Source organism: Alosa pseudoharengus, unplaced genomic scaffold (assembly GCF_046254945.1).
Source record: "Alosa pseudoharengus isolate Yale_2024_CS ecotype anadromous, Long Island Sound unplaced genomic scaffold, YU_APseudo_1.1 YU_APseudo_1.1_scf_22, whole genome shotgun sequence".
Lineage (NCBI taxonomy): Eukaryota > Metazoa > Chordata > Actinopteri > Clupeiformes > Clupeidae > Alosa > Alosa pseudoharengus.
In genome coordinates this window covers 25,586,740-25,597,460 of record NW_027468680.1, presented here as the reverse complement: position 1 = coordinate 25,597,460, position 10,721 = coordinate 25,586,740, and the positions used below count along the sequence as shown (strand labels likewise).

The 10,721-nt window shown below is 40.2% G+C and overlaps 1 protein-coding gene and 1 long non-coding RNA gene across 3 annotated transcripts; one reads left to right on the top strand and one right to left on the bottom strand.

The window, feature by feature from the left end:
- Positions 1–100: 100 nt before the first annotated feature.
- On the bottom strand, positions 101–3,193 carry LOC143138979 (antimicrobial peptide NK-lysin-like). 2 transcript variants are annotated; one of them, XM_076299490.1, is made up of 5 exons: positions 2,925–3,024; positions 1,593–1,645; positions 1,243–1,341; positions 362–519; positions 101–271 (listed from the first exon to the last, which is right to left on the bottom strand). In XM_076299490.1, exons 1-5 carry the CDS (start codon positions 2,968–2,970, stop codon positions 247–249), a joined length of 381 nt encoding a protein of 126 aa, XP_076155605.1. In that variant the 5' UTR covers positions 2,971–3,024; the 3' UTR covers positions 101–246. The 2 variants fall into 2 exon arrangements, with proteins under 2 accessions (XP_076155605.1, XP_076155606.1); XM_076299491.1 differs by lacking the exon at positions 101–271 and adding an exon at positions 3,160–3,193 and having other exon boundaries at positions 358–519; positions 2,925–3,030.
- A 5,209-nt stretch (positions 3,194–8,402) lies between these two features.
- Positions 8,403–10,185, top strand: LOC143139404 (uncharacterized). Its single transcript, XR_012990397.1, has 3 exons — positions 8,403–8,957; positions 9,048–9,122; positions 9,208–10,185. It is a non-coding gene; the product is annotated as an uncharacterized LOC143139404 (long non-coding RNA).
- Positions 10,186–10,721: the final 536 nt, after the last annotated feature.

Genomic DNA, 10,721 nt, shown 5'->3' with positions numbered 1-10,721 from the left:
TTTATTCTGAAATATAGGCCATTTATTTAATATGATAACATTTCTCATAATCTCTGTCAAGTCATTGTAGCACATTAAGGCTTAATTTAATATATAAATATAAGCAAAAATAAAGTTTATTTGAATCCAACTTGTTTTTAAAATGCTGATGTCCTTAACTGCAGATAATGAAATACACTGGAAAATAATTGTTAACAATTGAAACGGAGTCTTCCGGGGTTCCCAAGTTGTCCTCCCTTTTGTGTCTCACATGTAGATGAGTTCCTTTGGCCTGCGGGTAAAAGACAGACAGGATTTGTATTAAACTTGCCTCAACCTCTTCTTGTCATAATAAGAGGTGTGCAGCTTTACTGGAACTCACTTGCAGGCCTTGACGTTGACACAGATGGTCCTCACGTCATCAGTGGTGGAGAGCTCCTCTATCAGCACAGGCAGGTATTTTTTAACAAAAACCTTACAGGCAGACTTGAGGAACCCTATTTTGTCACAAGCAGCCTTTAGTTTCCCTTGAATCTCATCCTGTGGAAGTGTCAGCATTAGCAAAAGTTCACATAGGGTCATTCCACTTTAATTCAACCAGGGCCCACGCACTTCAAATTCTGAAAATAATACCATGTGCACCTATGTTACTTAGGAGATGCACTGTAAAAAAAATGTTTGGCCTCCTTTTTTTGTCAAAGTTCACAGGCCCATAGCTTAAGAACTAAACCATGTAGGAGGCTCAAATGTTGCATGCTGGTACATAAATGGGAATAGTATGTAGCAAAATGTCATGTCATGTGGGGTCTGGATGATGTTTTCTTGATTTTTTCCCCTTATTGAGATAAGTAAAAACACTCAAAAAATGCAATAAACAGAAAGGAAACTACCAGTGTTTTGCAGACCTCACAAGTCTGAAAAATAATTTTGGATCTCATTTTCAGAGCACCCTAACACCTTGTGGGAATGTACAAAGATTTTATATTTATTTCTTTATTCTCCATGATCCCTTCTTTTTAAAAACACCAATTTTACCTGTCTTATGCAATTCCCCCCCCCCCCCCCCCCACCCTGAACATGGGCAAAATGCACCATTGAGTAATTTTACAGTGTCTCCTGGGTAACAGGTACACCTGGTCATTTTTTTTCAGATTTTTGTAGATTTTTGTAGATTTTTTTAGACCTAAGTGGGTGGGCCCTGGTTGAATTGACGTGGATTGACCCCAAAGTTTAACATGTAGCTTCCGCTAGATGAATTCTCACCTGTGTGGTGCCGTTAGAGATGGACTTCTTGACCTTGTTTAAGATCCACTTGCATCCCCAGCACATACCAGGTAGCTGTGCCTTTTCCTCACCCTTGACCTGAAGCATGCATATGTTAATAAATCAGAAAGATAACTTAAGCTAGAGTACTGTAAAAAGAATTGGGGGGGGGGGGGGGCCTCCATGCCTTCATGCCTTCATGCCTTCATGCCTTCATGCCTTCTGTTTTGACAAGCAAACAGGCACTTAACCCTGAGTTGCTCCTGGGGCAGTGGCCCTTGTAATATACTGTATGTCACTTTGTATAAATGTGTCTCCTAAATAAATAAATGTAATGATGGATATCTCACCACTTCAAAGCTGTTGCCCTCATAGTCAGGACCCTCCCAGTCATATGCCAAAACTGTTTCAAAAGAAGAATTTTTGTTCATGTTAACTTCCAATATACTTCACAATATACTGGCTACTGGAAATATGTCACATTAAATTTGATGAAAGTGATGCTTTTTAAAACATTTATATTTCTGACAATAAATGAAAAGACTTTTGAAATGGCATGTCTATTGTCTCAGCGGAGCTGAAATGAGAACAATCGGAACAAGGCCGTAGGCCTTCTTGTTCAGCTATAATCTCGTTGTCAATCGACCATCGCGAACCGCTCGCGCATGCATTCCATACGCAAGTGCAATAGGCTATAGGCGAATACAATGCCATGAATTATGAATATTTGTTTTTTGCTATATTTTTTTGATGAATGTTCCTGGGAGATCCTTAGTTGAGCGTGATGTGGAAGCGCAAAAGTTTGAGAAGACCCACTGCCTTGGGAAAAAAAATATCACGAGCTGCGGGCCACCGCTGCTGCAGCAGATCAACTTTGTCAAGTTCATCTGAGAGCACAGCGTTGGTCGTACAAAAATTGCCCTGGCCTTGAATGACAAAATAGGCTAAGGAAAATAAGAATCTCAATTAAATAACCAAGACTAGGTTGACCGTGAGATTTTTCTCAGGAGATGTTTAGAGCATTTTACTTCAGACACCGCATTATCAGCAAAAAGTTCTGCCATGAGAACTGCTAGTTGGCTACTCAAAATAAACTAGCAATCTATTCAGTTAGCATATTTGTGTTTGATCTTTGTGAATTACAGAAATATCAGACTTGCTAGACCTACTTCAAGCTACCAAGCAACTTTTCCACAAGGATAGATTGATTTTGTTTATGTGAGGTGTTTTGAGTTGGTCTTTGTGAGGTGGTCTCTTCTAAATGCTTTACTGATGAAACATCTCACTTTTCTTGACCTTTTTCACAACATGTGGCACATTGTATGGGTCACTTTTTATAAGGTAATACAATGTGCAATCAAGTGATGACTGATTAAATGCTAAATGCCCTAATACCTGTTGATACTACAACAATGCAAAGTATAGGCTCTTAACCTTGCGGTTTTGCACATATTATGTAAGACTTGATTTTTCCATTTCTTTGCACAAAACTCTCCAGAAAGTGCCATTTAATGTTTTTTTTTTTTTTTTTAATTCATGGGGGGCATACCCCAGGACCCCCCTAGGGAGAGCCCCCCCCACACATAACAAATCCCAATTTAACCCCTGGTCATATTGGTCAAATTACATTAATATACCTTCCTATTTCTGCCCTGTAAACAAATATTTCTTGGTTTACTCACCTGAACATATGAAGACAGAACCCAGAATGACAGAGGTGATTTTCATTTTGATAGACAGGCGCAGCAGTCTTTGAAGGTGATGACTCCCCCAGACTTTTATACCTCACTGCAACCACACAGTTCACACAACTCCTTGACCAAAATGTTATTTTTAATGCTGGGTGTGGGTTACCTACCTCAAGTGAAAAGAAGATGTTAGGTATTGTTTCAAATGTATGACCTGAGCAATTCTCACCTCTTTGCTCCAACTCATCTTTGTGCAATCGTAAAGATTCCCCCGACATACATGTCCTCACTTCCCGGCAACCTATAGCACAGATGGAGAGTCAAAATGTCTGTGCTTCTTGTGAAAGGTCAGCCTCAAAGAGATTGAAGAGATCTGTGCTAAGTAATTGATCTGAATTCCCTGCAAAAAATGAAATCTAACCAAGTGTTAATAATCTTATATTAAGATCAAAGCGCTATAGCGCTCTCTCGAAATATCGTTTTGACTTAATTTAAGAAGACTTTGACTTATTTTAAGGAGTCTTCAAGACAGATTTACTCAAAAACCTGGCAGACAGATTTGCTTAAGGCACTGGCAGACAAATTTGCTTGTTTTCATGATGAGATGTCTTAAGTCAAACTTTTCTTAGTGAAATGATTTCACGAGAAAGCGCTAGGTAAGTCTCTCTATACTGAAAACAATACCAACTAGTTTTTTTTTATCTTGATATAAGATTAATAACACTTGGCTAGATTTTGTTAGATAAGCAGTTTTTGCAGTGTTGGAATTGATCAAGAACTGTTAGGGAAATGTTATGGATCAAAACGTTCATACCAACAATTAAATCTGTATGATTAGCAGTGAACACAAAGACACAGAGATCTATTCATCTGTGCATGTTCATGAGCATGTCAAGCCACTCATGGCTGACTCATACTGTGGTTTCTGGTTCTCACCAAAGAGATAACCGAGACTGTTGCTGACCGCTATAAAAAAAAAAACAATAAATGTTCCACTCTAGTAGCTGCAAGTCACAGTTGCACATGTACATGGCATGTAGTGTAAAATGTCCATCAGAGCTGGCACTATTAAAGCACACACAGTATTTTTGTTTTTATCATGATACTTTATTTTCTCCTTGACCGTGGTACAAAATATGATCAGATGTACAAGATGAGATTACTACACATTTCATGAAGCCTGATGCTCGACAGTGAAGTGTAGCACAGAGCAAGCAGAAGTGCAGATAGCTGAGATCTTGTCCTAAATGCAGAAATCAGTATGCTGAATTAGGGAGGGTTTTTAAAAAAAAAAAAAATCATTATTGATACTTTGCAAAATAGTAATAATAAACAATCTCAAAAGTCTCAGAAATATACATTTGGATCCATAGGTAAAGCTCTTTGAAATCCAGCCTCCTTGCCAACTTCATACAAAATCGCAGGTCTCTACCAAAACATGCGTAAAACAAACGTTTTCAAACAGAAAGCAGAAGCTAGCTTTTGTGTTTTTGAACAAAGGCATTAAATGACAGTAAGGCCCAGTGTCACTGATGTTGTTCAGCAGTCTCAATCTACAATTGATGACTACAATTTGAATAGGCCCTACTTACTTCACATAAGAGATTATCGCCAAGACTCTGTGACTACAGGTTAGAAGAATAGGCCTACTCTTCCCCTATTCTTAATGCTGTCATCATGACATCTGTCAACACCCAGTGAAAGGAAATTATAGGCGTCGAGTGGTTTGACAACCACAAAGGAAATACACACCTATACAGTTCACACATTGCAGTCAGTAAATTAGTCAGTTCAACTGGGTGCTGGAATGGCATAGCGTCTCTACTGAATGTGCACATGGTTACACATCACAACCAGGGGTGTAGTGGTAAAAAAAGAGGTGGGTAAACTATAAATTCTGTAATCAGGCAGTCCATGAAGGCATGGTCACCAATAAGGCAGACCACAGTATACCGGTGTGTATCCTGAACACATCACTATAGGCTACCATTTGATGGTACCAAGGGTATCACTGGGCCAATCCCAAAGTCCGGACTCACAGACTCTGGTGCGCGTTCTCGCGAAATTCGTAAGGGCTTAGGGCTGTCTCAATGTCGAATTTCAAAGGGTGTGAGGGTTTGAGTACACACTTACGAGCCCTTTCTGTGAGTCTGCATCGGTAGAGACTTAACCAAAGGGAATTACCCACAGTTCAAAGCGTTGTGACCTCTACCGCAGAGACGACAAGGAAATCCAAAAATTACAAAGGTAAACAACAGCACGACACACGACCAGCTTGTAAAACAAGACTTTGAAAAGATGTGGAATCAGGCAGTTGTCTCCTGTGCCTTGGCCATGTGAAAAGCAACAACCTTAAAATGAAAATTCCCAAACCAGCAGGTATCAGCAACATCTTTCTTATTAAAGGAATTATCCGGAGTAAAATGCACTTTAGATCAAGGGGAAAGGGGAAAGTTCACAATTTCTTTGCCGTTAAAAAAAAAAAAAAAAAAAAACATAGTCCAGTCCATACAACTTCATTTCAATTTTAAAAGAAATAGGGAGGGAAAGTGAAAACCAGCGCCCCAAGTGGTTGCGTTCCTATCGAAGAGCAGCTCCAATGTTAAGTCCCATAGACCTATTTTAAAAAAAATACTGTGAAGCCAAATCAGCGATCTTATCCACCAAAAATATTTTTCAGTGTCTATACAGTAATAATCTTCTAACTGTGAAAATGTCAGACCCTATTTTGCCTTATTTAAAAAAATCGAAATTGCTCATTTTGTTTCATAAACGAACTACAAAAAAGCCACGTGACTTTACCCTTCAACGTTACTCACGTAGCATGGTTAGCATTGCCACTTAACACTTACTGCCAGCTCTTCATGTGAGTAGAAGCACAACACCAGTTATCCAGACATAAAGGTTATCACCACGCGGTTTACATCACCTTCCGTTATTACAAAAATATGTAAGCCAGTTAAGCAAATTGCCGTATTGATCAGTTAGAGATTAAGCGCCCAAACCTGTGACGTCACATGCAACTGTAGTTTGTTATCACCATGTTACGACAAAAACTCAAAACAATTCAACTGATCCTAAAAATAAGGTATGACCACTTGAAGCAATAGAGGTGACCCCAGTGCCTAACATATGGAAGGCATTAAATTAAGATCCCAATGTGCACCGAGATATATTTTTTCTAAAAAAAAATCCCATCCCCTCCGCTAAACTCTAGGAACGCAACCACTAGATGGCGATGAGATTACTTTCCCTCCCTATACTGGACTATGTTTTTTTTTTAAACGGCGACGTAATTGTGAATTTCCAGAGCACACTTGGCAATTGACTCCTACGGACTTTCCCCTAAAGATGGCAGCAAAGGTGACGACATTTCCGGAAAGGTACTGGCTTGATGAAATTCATTCTGGACTCTCTATCCGACCACATAAAGACCTCGGGATACTTCGGTTTGGCTTTAGGGACCCTCTACTCACTACCACGTAAGTGTAATGTTGTTTGGAACTGTAGAAGAGGTATAAAAATAGCGTTTTGTAGCGGCGAAATAATATGCCCTTCTCACTTCTACGCTAACGAGTTTTGACTAAAAACGGTAACATCGAACTTTCTTTAAACACATCCGAATGACATGATTTGGATGTCAACTCAACGTATGTACTCCCAATCATCTGTAAATTGATCTAAAGTGCATTTTACTCTGGATAATTCCTTTAAGTGTCGCCAATGTAACATATGATCTCGTGAAGTGCTGTCCCAAACCCATTTATACCTATATGAGCCCATGTGGCCTCACACACTCACTTTCTTAACACCTGAGATTAATTAAGTCTGTGAGTCTTTTGTCCTTAGTCCTCAGGGCTCACTTTGGGATTGGCCCACTGGGTGAATCACTATTCAGTTCCTACATTTAAGGTTGTATCAGCGATTGCAAACATAAATGATCACATTCATCTAATTTTTCCTAACGATCCGCTGATCCGTGTTCCAACCAATAACCGACGAGATGCGTGTTCAGGAGAGTTTCACGGGAGGGAGGGGGAGGGAGGAGCGAGCTAGCTCTCTATTTTGTTTGAATGTCAACAAGGAATAAATATGAATATAATTATTGAATCACAATAAAGTGAACAAATATGTCAGGATATATGTCAGAATGACACTTCAGAAATCAGTGTACATCCTTAATGTGGCAGTTTTGATACTGAATGATCTGTCAGGACTTAATATTAAGAAATTAAATAAGCGCATTGTGTTAGCTGGCCTGACAGCTGCTAAAAAGATGATTGTGCTACGATGGAAGCTCAACATCAGACAGTTTTAAAAACGTCGCTATTATGACATTTTCTCCCGTCGGTGAACTCCATGACATTTGAATGATTACAAGACATAAGTTTGTCTCCTCATCTTTCCAAAAGTGTGCGCGTTGTTTCATCATGATTAGGAAACTGCATGAGAGACAATTGGTTCATTTTATCCTAATTCTGTGTGAATTGAGCATGCACAGGCATACAACACTCTTCCTTCTGGGAGCATATTCCTTTTAAGGTGTGTTCATGACCCAATATTCCGTTTAAAACAGGCATATGCTAGGGTGGGCAAACGGTTTATTAGTAAACCGAATATGGCCTTTTTCGGTTTATTTCAATCAGAATAAGGCGTTTACAAGACACACGCATATTCGGTTTATTCCCAATAAACTGTTTTTGCATTTTGGTTCCAAGTTACATTTCCCTTATCGGTCCGCTGGATCAGATGATATTTGAATTCATATGTTGGTCTGTTTATGACTCTTATGTTTGTGTGTGGCTGTTTTGTTCTGAATCTATGATCTTCTTTGTCAAAAAAGAAAGGCATTATTAAAGGGACACCAGGCAACGGTTTTGTGTTAATTAATCATCTTTGTAAGTCGGTATATGGTTAAATGATTCATTACAGGGCGAATGAAGACTCTCTCGCCTGCTTGCAAGTTCGGTGTATCCGACCCGCTGACCTTCAGTCTCACAAAGTCTCAGACATCGCGAAAAGCAGGATCAGTTTACATCCTGCATCCCCAGCACAGAGGCAGGCTAACGAAATGCTAGCGATTGTTGCAAATGTGTGTAATGGCAGAGCCGTCGAAGAAGCAGCGAAAACCCTTGACGGAAGATGCAAAGAAAAGGAAAAGAGCTTCAGACCGAGCGAGGGCTCGCACGTACATGTACAGACGCTAGGGGGAGCTTCATAGAGAAAAAGCATCAGGCTTGCATGGTGTTCCTTTAAAGATAGGCATTTTCCATTGCTTTGCTGTGTTCTTTCTATTAAAACGAGAATAAATCTATTTCAAGAGGTGAAAATCACTAGATAGTGTTACGAAAATACATAAAATACTGATTGTTTTGTTTATTTTTAATGGCACCTGCTACACAACAATTACGTGTGGCTGACGGTCCCTCAGGGGGTGGGGCTACACCCTTAATTGCAGAGGTGGGACCAAGTCATTGTTTTGCAAGTCACAAGTTAGTCTCAAGTCTTTGCCTTCAAGTCCCGAGTCAAGTCCCGAGTCAAGACAGGCAAGTCCCGAGTCAAGTCCCAAGTCAAGACCGACAAGTCTCAAGTCGAGTCCCAAGTCCTACCGTTTGAGTTTCGAGTCCTTTTAACAACAGAGAAATAATATTTACACAGATCATGTACTGTATGCTTTTAAGATTTGTATATATTTATTGTAGTAGAGTGGCTGTTAACACTCTCGGGCTTCCTGATTTCGTCACTCCAATGATTGTCAATCTAATAGCGGACAGCTGTTAGGTAGGTAAGTATAAAAAGCATCGGTTACGTGGCTGGGAGCTACGGCAGTGTTTGTTGTGCCCCTCCTCCTTCGGTTGATGTGGCGTTCGTCTTTATGCGGTAGGTGTACTTCAATCGGTATTTTGAGTTGCCTTTAATAGCTACTGGGCTTATTTTGTGTCCTGTTTTTGTAGCTTCGTAGTTGCAGTGTTTGGGTTCTGTGGCCTTCTTAGCTGCTGTAGTAGGCTCTCCCTCTTCCTGGTCCAGGTATGCTTCCATTTGACCAACTATTCCGCTGCTTAATCTCCGCTACTTAACCATTTTGGCTTTGGGCTAAATAACGCTGTGTCTTTGTAGAGGGATTCATGAACGGTTGTCGTTCGACTCCTCCTAACTCCTGCCTTGCGTTAAAATTCCTCCCTGCTTGCTCAGGTATGTTCTTAACTGCATATAATATATAGATTCCAGCTCATTTGCATACACTGGTTTTTAACAGACTAATAATTGCATTTCCCAGCCGTGAATTCCAGATCGTGCTGCCAATACGGAGTGGGTATGTAATACAATATTTTAATAGAGATAATAGATTAATCATGGCGTGTGTTTTAAACTGTATTCTGCCTTTCAGGTGCTATACTATAATCCCGCAGGACTGAAGTCCATTCCAATAGGCGTTGCTGTTTTGTCTAGATTGTGACACGGCCTCATCTCAACTGTCGGTCTGTATACATGGCCCACTGGAGCTTTGCTGCGCTACATGGTGCCTGTTGCATGTCCCCTGAGTGGTGACTGGTGCATGTTGCATGTGTGTCTGTTTGTCTTGCTTAGTGCTGCTGGGTATCGCTTTTGTTTTGTTTTGCCCTTTTGTGGTTTTTCTTTCTTTCTTTTTGTGTTTTGTTCATGCGCTGCATTGCATGGCCTGCATGTTGCTATTATTTTATGTCTGGTTATTGAAGGTGTAACTGCAATTTGTTTTGTTTGCTGTGCAGTGGCTCGCATGAGCTTTGGTTTGGCTTACTGTTATTATATGTGTGTTTGTCTTGTCTCTTACTCTCTTCTGCTCTTGTTTCTAGGCAGGTGTGGGTGGTCCAAAAGGGAGGCCGAAGTCCCCTGGTGGCGGGTCCAGATATTGCATGCATGGTGTGCTGTATTATAGAGGCTGTACCTCTCTTGGAGTGTGTGTGTGCATATGTGTGTGTGATTCTGTTTGTGTGTGCAGTGCCTCCCTCACAGAGATCACTTACTGTGTGCGTGCACGAGTGGTGTGGTTTTGGGATAGGCCCACATTGGTGGACGGACTGCCCCCTTCAGGTAAGCCCTACCTAGCCGTACCTTTCATCCTTGCACCTAAGTGGTTCCTCAGTCTATTCTAATTAAGGAACCTGTTAATGTCTTGACTAATTTGGTACATTATAAACATAAATAAATATTTTCTTGTACTCTCGCTAACTGGTGGAGTCGTCAGACTGTTCTTTCAACAGGTGTTCCCCTTTTCCCTTTCCCCTGACTTATTTTTCAATAAATGTGTTTAAAGGAATGCACGTCTACTGTCAGTGCATTGAACTTGTGTGGGTAATACCTGTGATGGTAGTACTGTCCCTGGGTGGTAATTTATAATAATCCTCTGGGGTGGCGTAGTCAACTATCTTTTGGGGACTTACACTCCCCTTCCTTTACCGCTTTGCCACATTATTAAACCTTTTTTTGGAAGAACATTGTTCAAACACTCATTTCAAAACCTAAGTGTAACCTTAACATTTTCAACCATGTCACCACGTTATAAAATATATCCTCACTCTAAAAAATTAAATTAAAAAATAAATAATAGGCCTATACATGTAGCCTAATATATGCCTCTATCAGTTTTATCTACCGCTCTGGTTTTCACATACAAAGCAACACTGGCTTGATTGGCTGTGCTCGAGTCTCATCGCTACTCTTTCTACCGTTCACTATAGGTTCTCGGCAAGTTCCAGTAATCAACCGATCACATAAGCCTTTCTAGTGCATAAACTAGATGATTGTATTCAT

Excerpts from the sequence above, each read along its gene's own strand:
- LOC143138979 (XM_076299490.1), bottom strand. The coding sequence starts at position 2,970 with ATGAAAATCACCTCTGTCATTCTGGGTTCTGTCTTCATATGTTCAG. Across the intron at positions 1,342-1,592 it reads AGGGCAACAGCTTTGAAGTG|GTCAAGGGTGAGGAAAAGGC; the intron begins GTGAGATATCCA and ends TGCATGCTTCAG. Across the intron at positions 272-361 it reads GTCAACGTCAAGGCCTGCAA|GCCAAAGGAACTCATCTACA; the intron begins GTGAGTTCCAGT and ends TTTTACCCGCAG.